The sequence below is a fragment of the Haliotis rubra genome, unplaced genomic scaffold, assembly GCF_003918875.1.
Source record: "Haliotis rubra isolate DU_JTF1 unplaced genomic scaffold, ASM391887v1 Scf80, whole genome shotgun sequence".
Taxonomy (NCBI): domain Eukaryota; kingdom Metazoa; phylum Mollusca; class Gastropoda; order Lepetellida; family Haliotidae; genus Haliotis; species Haliotis rubra.
The window spans coordinates 2340995-2354639 of record NW_025767524.1 but is presented as its reverse complement, the minus strand read 5'-3'; the positions used below and the strand labels follow the sequence as shown (position 1 = coordinate 2354639).

Below are 13645 nucleotides of genomic sequence, written 5' to 3'. Positions count from 1 at the left end.
TCGTAAATCGAATCAGTAGACATTACATTATTCATAGCCATGACTTTTTTAAACTATATTATGCATTGGTGGCAAGTTTCATGAAAGAGAAAATATGTGTAACATGAGGCGAAACAAAACTTGGTTCTATGTCATGTTTACATCATTAGTGTTCATAATGTACTGAGAGAAACTAAAGAAGATACACAGGAAAATTCAAGCGTTCCTTTAATATTTTCCAGTATTCATCACCAGCTTTGAATAGTGCTGTGGGAGGAAATCTGAGAATAAATAAAGGAACACTGCCATGAAGTGGTGTTCCCTTAATTGGTTCCTTCAGTATATATAGGAAGATTAGAACATTATCCTGCTCTGTTACCTGAACAAAATCCTGAGCCAATATAACCCAAATATACATTTACTCTAGCTGCACATTTTAACATTAAATAAACCAAGCTATCTTTTGCACAACCTTTGTGCATGGCATCCACTTCATCCGGTCAAATTCGGACTGGTTACAATCCCTAGTGACACCTTCTCCCAGTTGTCTGGTAGACATATCTATTACATACTTTAGTCTATTTGTCTGTTCTTCAAACAACAGATAAGATTCATTGTTTCCATCGTAGACAAACATTTAAAAAATTCACCTTGATGACTTGGGCTGCCTGTGCAAAGTTTCCCTTTGATAAACTCATCGTCAGGAGGGTGTCTGGAGTTGACAGCATCAGTGGAATTATCTCCAGACTTGCTTGCACCAGCCCACTCTGAGTGCTAAAACTAGTCCTAGACACACCGGAGGTTCGCCTACGACGGACTTCAATATCACATGGGTCATTCTCTCCATTCAGCGATGGGGATGGGGATGCTTCAAAAGAAATGCATTTTGTCACTTATGATACCTTTTTGAAAGTACAAAATTGATCAGATCACTTAATTCAGATTCTGCTGAATGCTGATAATGTATTAGTTGCAGAGAACAGACTAAAAGTTGTTTGATATGCCATCCAAAGATTGCCAAATATTGTGAGCCTCTAAATATTGCCAAAGAGACACTTTCAATCAGCAGGTGAGATTCTCTATATATCACGCTGTACCGGTGTCCAGTTGAAATTCCAATGTTAGTTATGTTGTTTATTTAAAAAATCACCAAGAAAATGGGCCGTTATAGCGGAAAAATTATCAGGGCAAGTGATTTTACATGTGCCACTGTACCGGAGTACACTAGCAATTTTAAAGTTATTTCCACCCCTGATCAGTATCCATTTTCTTGATCCACAGATGTCAATATTTGCAAATCAGAAGACACAAAGTAACGCATATACTGGAGTTAATACAAACATTCATATATGTAAAGCCCTAAACTCCCTGACTTTCGCAAATAATCCATTTTCCGACTGTTTTCAAAGTGCTGAATAAGTATTTGATCTTGAATATCCTCACTTTCTCTGACCTGTGCAAACCCTCATCATGAGAACATCTGTCTCAGTGCCAGTACCTGATCTCCTGTCCTTGTTTGGACTTCTGGATCTTCCCTTCAGCCATCCATCTGACCTATATACATCAAAGTTATCATCTCCAGGAACAAACACTGGTCTCTGAAGAACCTGACCTGGTTGCTTTGGCAACTGGTCATGTGACACCAGCTGGAAGCGCCACTGAGCCTCATGTATATACTGAGTGAGTCTGGTCAGCCTCTTCTGTAATGTTTCTGGAACAACACTTGACTTGACAACCTGTGTCAGAGCCTCCTCCATAGCATGAGTAACATGCAGTGTGTCTGTGCTTGCCTTCAGTTCTGACTTTTTACCCAAATCTGACTTCTGTCCAGTCAGTTTATACCTAACTGCATTGATATCAAGAAGGGACTCCTTCAGCATTGCAAGAAGATCGCGTACAAGGTACTCATTTGCTAGAAATCCCAGCTTAAACACAGCACATTTATCTATTCCCTGTCCAGCCACATGAGCTCTATTTCCAGCCGAGTTATTCATCTTCTTGGTGTTGTCTGAGTTCAGTAGAGCAGACGCCGACTTCCTGACCTCCTCAGCCAACTGATCCTGAGGAACTCGTACTTTCTTGTGGACAGATTGAGATACCTGTGCAGGGGGATCTTCCCGGAATGGTTCATCATAACCTGATCCCCTCGCAGGGACACTTTGACTACTGAGTGAAGGTGGCTGGCTCGAGTAGAAATCAGTCTTCTGGGCCAGAGGTGATGTATCCTCCTCTGAAATGAGTGAAGTGTTGAGGGACATATTCTCCTGGCTGTTCCTCTTGCTCCCATCCTCATGTCCTTCATCACTATCAAAGTCGGTTGTGTTGGAAGATTCTTGGACATCCCGATGTGTGGCAAACAGTAAAGAAAATATATCCTCCAGCACTTCAACCCTGTATGTTAGTGGATGTAGCTTCTTTAGATGGTTCTGCGTGTCCATCAGTTTCTGAGTCACTGACTGATCATACAGATCCTGAAAGCTGTCCTTGTCAATAACCTGACCGCTGTTCCCTACTGTGGATTGGCTGTAATTCCCAGATGTACACCTGATGAAGTTTCCCGAGACAGATCGGCTGATGTTTTGGGTGTACTGGCTGCTGCTGTCTTCGCCCTCACTGCTGCTGACACTTACTTCACATGTGAAGGATTTCGACAGACTCCGGGGTCGAGGAGCTTTCCTCACACAGATAGGATTCATTAATTCAAGATCTGCATTTTCAGAACAGAAGGCAATGGCATCCATTATGTTTCTGATAGCACAAAAACTGCGATAAATAGAGAGATCTTGCTGCTGCTCAATACTGATGTCTGCTCCATCGTCTGCTTCACTCTCTCCACTCTGGTCATGTCCAGCAATGTTGAAACGTACACTTTTCTGCTTCTTACTGGACTCTGAAGAACATAGAAGGTTACTGTAGTCATTGTCACAGATTCAAGATAGGTGGTACAAAGTGTATGATTGAGATCATCAAGAGTGTGAGGAAGCACACCTCAAAAGTCTTTCGATGCAACCATGGCAACGTAATCACATTTACTGCATGTTTTGTTTGTTGTTTTAATGCCACTCAGCAATATTCCAGCTATATGGCGGCGGTCTGTAAATAATTGAGTCTTGATCAGACAATCCAGTGATCAACATCATGATGATACAATGAAAAGTGTCATCCAAGTCAATAGGTCTGACTACCCGATCCCGTTAGTCACCTCTAAAGACCAGCATGGGCTACTGAAGGCCAATTCTAACCTAAATCTTTACAGGTATCACATTTAAGAGTTATTTAAAATCTACAATAGACAAGGGAGAACTTTCAGTCAATACGGATGGTACATCAAATTTTTTCAACACAATTCATCATCATGGTGTCTCCATAGATTCAACTTTTATCATTGTCTTTGCCCACTCTAGAGCCCGATAAGATGAATCAGGAGAAAAGGTTTCATTTTGATCCCATCTTATACATAAATACATAAAATCTCAGAGAAATCAAAAGAAGTTGATTTCCCCCCAGATGCAAGTTGCCAGGTTATAGGGTATCTCCAGCCCTGACTGACCTGGGTCCTGCCTTTTTGCTGTGTTCTGCAATAGCTGGAGCACCTCCTGCTGGTCAAGGGAGGCAAGCGTTGTGGACTGGTGCAGGACAAACAACACTGAGTGAGCCTCCAGGCCCTGTAGAAGATGGGTCGCTCGCTCTTGGTTAGTCACACCGACGCCACTTGACTCCAGAAGAGGTCTGTCAACACATGTAGCTTATACATAGGTCGAAAGTGTAATTTCATGGTTTGGGTAGGGATTGGGGGTTGTTTGTTGTTTAATGCCACATTCAGAAATGTTCTAGCTACTGTAAACGTACTTATTTTCGCGTGGTGCAATTTTCGCGGAATTGACAGTTTAGACTACATCGCGCGGTCAATTATTCGCGCAATCAGTAATTGCCGGAACTGCCAGCTGTCTCTTTGGCCGCCACTAATAGCAGTGAAAACAAACAGAGTGGCTTAACCTGTCAGGCGGCGTTTATTGCATACTCACAGGAAATCCCTATCTGTGCGATATACTAGTACACAGTAATCCGTTTACTCACGGAAGAGATTAAAAACACATCAGTCTTATGTTCCGAATTCTGACGATCTGACGAATTAACTTCTACTGTATATGAAGCTCTTTGTGATTTCAAACAAGCCGGGTTGTTGTGAATGAGATGATTGAGTGTTAAGTGACTATTAAGCTTCATGATGTACTGGTAAATAAAATCTTAATGAATAAATAAAATACTGTTGTATTATTTCTTTCCGAGTCGTTTCATGGTAATCTGTTTTGTATCAAACCATCTGTCATGTGACCAATTTCCATGGCGGCCACAATACACATTGCTGTTTTCGCTAATTCGGCGATGGGATTTAGCTCATTATTTAATTATGTTTTGGGAAATACATTACAGCGACAGTTAAGTATGATTCTTTATGCTACTATCAGTCGTCATTTTAAGATTCCCGTAGATTTCTGTCTTCAAACTTGATGTGTTATGGTAACAACTCAGGGCGAAATGGCTAGACTGAATGAATGACAGGTTTATTAAAGATGGTATATAATATAAAACGTTTTTCTTGCTACTAAAACGTTTTGCGCGAAAAGCGCAAAAATAAAACCTCGCGAAATATATAAAACGTTTACAGTATGTGACAACTATCTGTAATTGAGTACATTTGCACTGAAGTCACCAGCTAATGTCAAATATTGTTCAGCTCTCTATAGACTTGTAATTTTTCTGATAAAATTGATATTTTATACTTATCCTGACTCATGCTATTTTGCTTATCTCCCTTCTCCTTTCGACGGTTATGTGGAAACTTGAATCCCTAGTTCCCTGAAGAGAACGTAAAATCACTCACCAATAGGTTGCCTCCCCTTTCCCACCAAATCGGTCCCACATGACCTGAGCCATGCTCTTATCACTTTCTCCTGAATTAGCCAAACACTAAGGCCTACAGTGAAGCCTGCAGTGATTAGAAGGGACGGCCCTTCAAATCATGAGTCAGGTTAAGTATAAAATATCAATTTTATCAGAAAATTACATATTTTTCCTTATCCTGACTCATGCTATATTGCTTACAGAATCTGACAGAATAGGTGGTGGGTCAGCCACCTAACAGGATTCACTGTGACTGATCAATCAATATAGCATTCTCTGATCATATACCCCCTTCTTGCGGCTTCTTCCTGCGTCCAAAATTCTGGGGACCACCTTCTCTTAAGTTAATAAAAGAAGTAAATCTATAGATTTCGTGGATTTAGATAAACTAGTACGCCTCGATGTATAGTTATCTGGAACGACCATTATGTGTTGGTAAGGACTATTACCAAAACTGAGTCTTAGATCACTCATGCGCGGACTTATGTAATAAGACAGTGGAACATGGACTCTCTGCTGGCCTGGCATCAACAAGTCAATGTGATAAAGGTGAGTTTCTTATCATCTGGCTGGTAGCGTGAGTTGTTGTGCTACTACAAGAGGCCACAACTGGTGGATACTGGATACTTCTTCTGTCGCGATGTCGCGAAGATAATGGTTGGCGAATACTGTGTCCGACTTCCAAAAACAGCCTTCCATGATGGATGATAATGAGCAATTCCCATGTAGAGCGAGTGTCGAGGCTAAGGCTCTAACTTCGTGAGGGTGGGAGGATCTTGGCGGATCCAGCCCTGCTGCTTTGTAGGCTCGTAGGATGACAGCTCTGATCCAAAATGATATCGTAGTTCGGGAGGCTTCAATAGTCATGGCGGGTGATAGCGGAATGAAGCGACTCTTGAACTTCCCCGTCACAGGGTGTGGATCTGCCACTGAAATGCGTAGCCTGCATTGTTTACATACTACCAAGTAGCAAACAATGTGAAAAATCTCAAAAATTAGCCGTAAATTCCATGAATAATTACATCATTATGATAATATATAATATATATACAAAAACCTATGTTTTTGTCTTGTGAGACCACCCTTACAATCTTCAGGGCTGAATGAATTAGACAGAGCGAGGGGAGGCAGGTGGCCGTACCCCAAGGAGGACTTTCTTCAAAGAATTCATAACCTCTACAGGTTGTATAATTCTTTTACAGAAGAAGTCCTCCTTGGGGTACATATAAGCATAAGACAGACTCCCAAAGATATTTGAGGCGGGTGTGGTATTCTGTGTGACACAACCATCCATTCAAAGTAACAATTACAACCACACAGAAATAGAAAAGTACACAAGTACACTCGCCGTTCTGGGATAGTAGGTCCGGCCACATGGGTAATAGTACAGGAGGCTGAACTAGTGACCCGAGTATTACCAGAAACCAGCGCTGAGACGACCACAGAGGTGCAAGAAGCACAAGTACTCACGCTGGCTGGGTGGCTAGCTGCGAGATGACCCTGGAGAACAGGGGTATCGTGGGAAGGCCCACAGAACCCTGTCTATCCAATCGAGCGGGAAGGCATTGGAGGCGATCGCTCCGGGATCTGAGAGCAAAACTGGTTCGTCACCCCAGAGGCAAACAGACTCACCTGGAATGACCTGAACAACTGGGAGATAATCCCGAAATCTCCCGGTCGAGTAACCACTCATGGGGGGCTAGAATACGACGTGAGAACGAACGTTGTCTACCCCCAGGAGATAAACAGGCATGACCCGAATGTTGAACTGATCGCACCAAAGTAGAAACTGCCACGCCTCCTGAAGGAGCGACGGGGACACCGTACCGCCTTGCTTCAGGATGTAGGTCATTGGTTATATTGATTGTCCATTTCTAGACGAACCACACGGCTCTGAACCTTCTCCCGGAAGCGTTTGAATACGGACTGCTCTCAATTGATGTGCAGGGTTGCCTCGTTCTCGGACCAAAGGCCTGGAAACTGTGAGGTCTCCCAGAACACACACCCCTCCCCCAACCTGTGAGGCAGGCACCGGGGTCTCCAGTGGGATAACCCTGGATAGTTTCCTGGTGTCGGTCCACCACCTCAAGTGAGGAATGAGCCACTCCGGAGTTACTAGAACCTTGTCGTAGCTCTCCGAGTGAGACCACAGCTGCGTCAGCACTTGCTGAACAGGTCGCATCCTCATACGCTCACGCCAAACTATGTCCACTGTCACCGCCATGTTGCCTAGCAACTGGAGCCATGTCCGAGCTGAGGCCCTGGGGGACTGGAGGAATTGTAAAACAACCCTCTGGACTTTGGATATGTGGTCTCGAGACAGAGAGACTATGCCTTGCTGCATCTTGAATCTCGCCCCCAAGAAAACCAGATCCTGTGTCGGAACCACTTCTGACTTCTTGAGGTTGATAATCCAACCCAACTTGGTGAGAGTATCCATCACTGTTCGTGTGGAATCCCGACTGATAGAGGTGAAAGACGGCACCTTTATCATGTCGTTCAGACCCCTGAGATTGAGAATGGGTCTGAACCCTCCGTCCTTTTTGGTAACCAGGAAATATGTGGAGTAAAACCCCTGATTTCCCTGGCCCATTGGAACCACCTCGATGGCTGCCTTGTCCAGCAACGACTGGCCCCAGCATGGAGTATATCTGCCTTCTCCTGAGAGTTCGGCACCGGTGTGCAACGAATCCCGGAGAAAGGAGGAGGGCCTCACTTTCACTGTGGCAACTGGCCATCCCTGAGTGTGGACAGGACCCAGGGATTTGAAGCGACTTTCACCCACTTCCAAAGGAACAGAGTAAGTCGGCCACCAACAGGGATATCGGGTAATAGGCAGTGAATCCCGGCGGTCAGCAGTGTAACAACTGCTTGTGCTGGGACCACTAAGGGCTTTAGAGGAAAGCTTACTGGGAAGCCGGGGCCAACTTCCCTTTCCTCTGAAAAGGCTGCTGGGAGGAAGCGGTGCCTCCGACAGATGACCCCGGACTGCCACTAATCCCCAGAAGGACACCGATCTCCTGCCAGAGACCGGACATCGCGTCCGAGATAAGTGACCGAACTGACATCATCTGTTGCTGTAAGATAGAGGACAAATCAGACAACGTAATAGGTGCAGATTTTTTAGATGATTGTACAGAAGTAGAGGGGGTAGGGGAAGAAGGGGGTTTTCCGCCGCCTTGGCCCGCTTACCCCTAGCCTCTACCACTCACTGAAGAAGAACTCTTCTTCTTTGGTTTATTGGAGGGAGGGTCCTTAGCAGAAATGTCCCCCCTCACCTGCAGGAAATTGGTGTAGAACAAGAAATCAGCGTGGCGACTCTTAATAGTTCAAAGTAACAAACAGAACCAGGCTAATGGTAACTGTTGTCCAGCAACAAATATACAAATATATACACAAGCAATCAGCAAAAGAAAATGCACAGGCGATAAAATTTGCCAAAAAGCCAAAGCAATTTTAACCAGCTCAACATGTCTACATGAACAAGTGGAAAAACCGCAAGCTAATCTGTGTTTACATATAGCGGTGTAATATACAGCAGATACAACGTACATGCTAAATTACCAACCTAGACTTACCATTAAAACACTGACAGCGAAAAAGATAAGGCAAGCCTATGATATGATAAACATATTATATACAGACATCCTAGCTTGAGGAAAGCAATGCTAGCCACACAAACAAAGGACGAATGCATGCTGTGCGGTCCGCCATCTTGCCTGCCACATGGCCCGAAATGGGAACCCGACCGGCAAAGTTACAACAAATTATGAATGAAAAAATCAACCTAAACATTCCATCTACCACCCGTGCGGAAGAAAAAGAACCATACCATACAGTTGCTGACTCTTTCTCTGACATAATTGTAGGTCGAAGTTTGTAACTTCGAATGAACACACACACGTCTTTCACTGGTGAACGACAGCATGAAAAGTGAGGTGCGAGGTAGACGGCTAGAGTTACATGCTCTTGCCTGTAGGGGGCCCTCAGGGGCCCTGTAGGGGTGGTCTCACAAGACAAAAACGTAGTTTTTTGTTTTGTAAATATTTTTATTAAAATATTGTTACAACTGTCGTAGGTTTTATAATGGACATTTTAATGATTATATGTACCCCAAGGAGGACTTCTTCTGAAAAAGAAATAAAGGATATATGCCGCAAACAGGACCCAGGAAACCTCCCGACCGTCCGCTTGGGCAATGAAGGAGAGAGTGATAGGAGCATGGCTCAAATAACATGGGACTGATTTGGCGGGAAAAGGGAGGCAACCCGTGGGTAAGTGATTTTACGTTCTCTTCAGGGAACTAGGGATTCAAGTTTCCACATAACCGTCGAAAGGAGAAGGGAGATAAGCAATGTAGCATGAGTCAAGATTAGGAAAAATGCATGTTAATCCCTGAACATGATCAACTTGAAACAAACGCGGGTTGGTTGGGTAGCCAAGGGGTAAGGGGTTCGTTTATCATGTTCGAAGACCCGGGTTCGATTCCCCACGTGGGTACAATGTGTGAAGCCCATTTCTGGCGTCCTCTGCTGTAATATTGCTGGAATATTGCTAAAAGCGGCATATAACCATACTCACTCACTGAAACACACACAACAGTGTGCATAGAATGGTTAACAGTGGCACCTACTTGGTTCTATCAAGGCACCACTGAATAAGGTCAATCTGATATGCCAACTTGCGGCAACCAGCAGCCAGAGCAGGATGCCGACATGGCGTCTGGAATACAGACATTAAGTTGATACAGTTTTACAACATATCATAACAACAATCAGAATTCCACAAAAATTCAAACAATCTTAAGCAAATGAATTTTGCGAAACAAAAATGAAAAAATGATGATTTTTATGGAGAAGCATGTACAATGTGAATGACCCACACCCAGACCCCACACCCGCCTGTCATGTACAAATTCCATTACCCCCACCCCTCCTTCCCCTAAATTTTAATCATACTTCTTAATATCTTTATGTACAAAATTGCTGATCCCCCTAATACATGTGTACAAAATTGATGCAGTTCAATTTGTCAATAGCCACGATGGTACTAAACTTTTATTGGTGTTATAACCAGGTAAACACACCAATATAGCAAACATTGTTTTAGAGTAAATACCTTTTCATCCCAAAGAACATCCAACAGCTTCCTGGCAACAGTTGAAGTAGTACACAGGGACCAACCAAGCAACAAGACTACTGGTTTAAGGGGCTGCAACTCTGTCGGTCTCAGTAAGTCCTTCAGTTCTTCAAATTGTTCACATCGTATCAAACTGAGTGAAGTTTCCTGAAACAGAAGCAAGGGATATGTATCGCACTGCAGTTCTGTGGGTTTGTATTGTTAATAGTTTGAATAGTCTCTACAGAGTGAGTCAGTCAGCGAGTATAAGAGAGTTGTGTTGAACACCAGTACTCCAGTTACATTACATTCACTCCCACATTCCAACTCGTAAAGTCAATAAAACAGAAAATACTATCAAAAAAAACATTTACATACTTCATCAACATACAGTTGACGGTTTTGACAGGCATAACTAGTTGTGATTTTGTAAACAAATACAGTATGTATGCTAAAGGTGGAGATTATGAATGACAATGAAAGTTTGACATAATAAGATACTGACCAACACCATCTGCAGGAAATGCCTCTGTCTCTGAGTGGAGAGCAAAAAGAGGTTCCTCCAACAATCTTCACTATCAAGACCTCGAAACAAGTGAATCACATCCCTTTCACTTTCTGTCAGGTCAGTTCCACTGTGCTTTAGTTTTGATGCTAAACTCAGCTCATGGTCCAACTTGCAAAATGTCTCCACCAGATATGGACAGTCCCTGCCCAGCAACACAGAGAGTATCTTGTCCTTCTTGATGCTGCGGTCATGCTGTTGACACAGCTGCAGCAACCGTGTGAACAACTGCTGCAGCTGAGAGTAGTTCCAAAATGGTACCGGGTCGTAAAATGACAACAGTATATACACCTGGTCACAAATCTGTTCACATTTTGTTCTTTCTTTGCTAGGACACTTAGACAGGTCGTCAAGCAGTTTGTTGATACAGGTGATGTAAACACCTTGGAGGTTTTCGCTGTTGCGCTCTTCATTACTCCGTTGTTTTTGGCGTTTTTGTTCTGACCTCTCATGGGTTTGTGGACATGTGAGGGAGGAGATGAGGGCAAACCCCTGTGATGGTGAGGTCAGGAGAACATGTTGAATGTGGGTCAGGGTGACCTTGGACAGAGGAGATGCTCTCTGTGACGAGGTGGGTGGAGTTGAGTGGATGTGCCTGAACCACAGATACAAGTCCTGCAACATAACATTTCACATTTGACATTAACAGTAATCACAGAATTGTCACATGAAATTGAATAGCTTTGCTCAGAAACCTAGGGCATTCCAAGACTAAAATATATTACTCAAAACAAGTTAAGGACATCTGATTTTTCAAGTGTTCTTTATTAAATTATTTTGAGTAGCATACATATAAGAAAAATTAAATGTGTTATGAATGAGACAGTAAGCAAATCATTCAGTCTTTTTATTTTCATAAACATCTGACAAAAAGTGGATTAAAATATAAAAATAGTGTGAACACATTATGAATGATAGTCAGGAAGTAAAACTCAACTTACTCACTCATTACATCATAGAGAAAATGAAAGATAAGCCTTGAAAGAACCAGAGTTCCAAATATATTTTGTGATGTGAAAAGAGATGTACTTACTGAACTCAAGGATTACCTTACATTGATAAAAAGAGAAATAACTTGAGATAGACTATATACAAATGATATATGAATTTGTCACAAGTTTCACTCAAATATTTCCTTACAAAAACAGGATAAATAAATCTTGAAATCATCCTATAATAAGTGTCTAATTAAATTAGCACTATTATTCATTGAAACTTACTCAAATGAGCTAAAAGCTGACTTACTTTAATGACTTCTGAATCTACATCTTGACATGTTTGTGTCAGTAACAATCTGAATTCTATCTCTTTGGTCAAGTAACTGGAGGATTCATTCTGAAAAGAGAATAACACAATCCAGCATCAGTTGTAACCACAGTAATCAACTAGTGATGGAAATGTTACTCATCAGGATTCACATAAAACAAAACAATCCAGTATGAATCATCCAATCAATTCAATTAAGAATGACAACCCCTGAAGACTCTATCTGCATGTTTATTGATATCATTATCCACATTCATGGCAGTTAAAAGTTCTACTCAATATACAATGACATATCACATGCTACTTACCATGCTAAATAATCATACTTTTGAATTTTATTCAACTGAAACACTTATGTTAATAAACATCATTAAGCAATTTTAATTAGGAAAGTAATGCATTGTTATGGTGTGTAATCTAGTGGAATTGGCCAGCATTGATTGATCTATGTGACACATGTATGTCTAACACATGCTAAACTGGGATTGCATTACTGCACTACAAATTACAATTATGCAAACAATCAATCACTTAATGGCAAGATGAAAATCTATCATCTAGATAAACATCACTGACAAAATCCAAACAGCATGGAACTGAACCTGCTCATGTACCTTATTTTCGCTCCAGTCTTCCAGTTGTCTGCATTCAAGAAGACACAGCCATGATAATTCATGAGGACTGCTGAGGGATGCTGAGCCATAACTGCAGATAAAATATACCTTGCTATATTAATACAAACCAATAAGCATTTCAGTGTATTTTCTAATGGTGCAAACATCATATCAATTGAATAATGAACTTGATTATCCATACTATCTTGCCAATAGTTTTACTGGTGTCTGAGAATCCTTTATTGCCACTCTGTCCATTCCAGGCACAATTTTTCTATCAAACGACATGAATCTGAAAACATGTTCAATAAAATTAGGTTCTAGTCAGTTGGCAGACGTCACATGTTTGACCGAAATTAACCACTCAGTCACTATCTACTCATTGAAATCATATGATCAATCCGCAATTATAGTCCTTATAGTTTAAATACGACAGAAGAATTATAAAATAACCCAAACTTTTAAAGAAGTCAACTTATACACAAATCTGCATGATATTTTCTTAAATAAGTTTTTCAAGTAAACACATGTGGTACAGTGGAAGTCCTACAGACCCATTTACATGACCTGTGTATAAGAGACCCTGAACCTTTGACTATACAGTGCTGAAGGTCTTGGGAAATACAGATGAAGTTATTGAACAGTTTATTACAAGTTCACGCTTTACATGTACAGTTATCTCTTATCAACCTGGGCACTAAAAGCGTGTGCAAAATTTCATTTGATACCTTTAAAAATGACAGCTTGGAACGATATTTCTTTGAAATATGATATTCTTCTCTGTCAGTATGCGTTTTAAGTATTAATGTGTCATGAAATGACGAGAAGTACCTTGAATTAAATGGATATGCTGCTACTTTGCGTAACACATCCTTGATGTCAACGCCAATTTCATGACAGTCGTTGCGAAGTTGTGAAAGACATGCTCTTGCCAACTCCCACTGTCCGAGAAGTAAATTGTTGCTGAAACTCTTGTACATCAGAGCAATAGTTTCCTCCCCCTCTCTGGTTATGGAGGAACGGTGTGATCGACTGGATTGTGATATGGAGGCCATAGTTCCTAATGAATGGCACTCGATCGCACATGTCTACTACAGTAGACGGTTACAGATTTTCTTGTAAATTTCAAAATAAAACATTTCTGTTTGGGTTGTTATCATGTGTGCGCTGCCATTTTGACTAAGTCACATGACCTTAA

General features: G+C 41.8%; 1 protein-coding gene across 1 annotated transcript in view; it reads right to left on the bottom strand.

The window, feature by feature from the left end:
- The window catches only part of LOC124261550 (zinc finger FYVE domain-containing protein 26-like), a 62679-nt gene extending 49054 nt beyond the window's left edge, over positions 1-13625 (bottom strand). Inside the window, 9 exon segments of the mRNA XM_046695865.1 lie at positions 630-847; positions 1478-2869; positions 3530-3708; positions 9518-9606; positions 10003-10170; positions 10508-11182; positions 11813-11902; positions 12448-12538; positions 13279-13625. Coding sequence (XP_046551821.1) covers positions 630-847; positions 1478-2869; positions 3530-3708; positions 9518-9606; positions 10003-10170; positions 10508-11182; positions 11813-11902; positions 12448-12538; positions 13279-13502 — 3126 coding nt within the window. The 5' untranslated portion in view covers positions 13503-13625.
- Between the last annotated feature and the right edge of the window lie 20 nt (positions 13626-13645).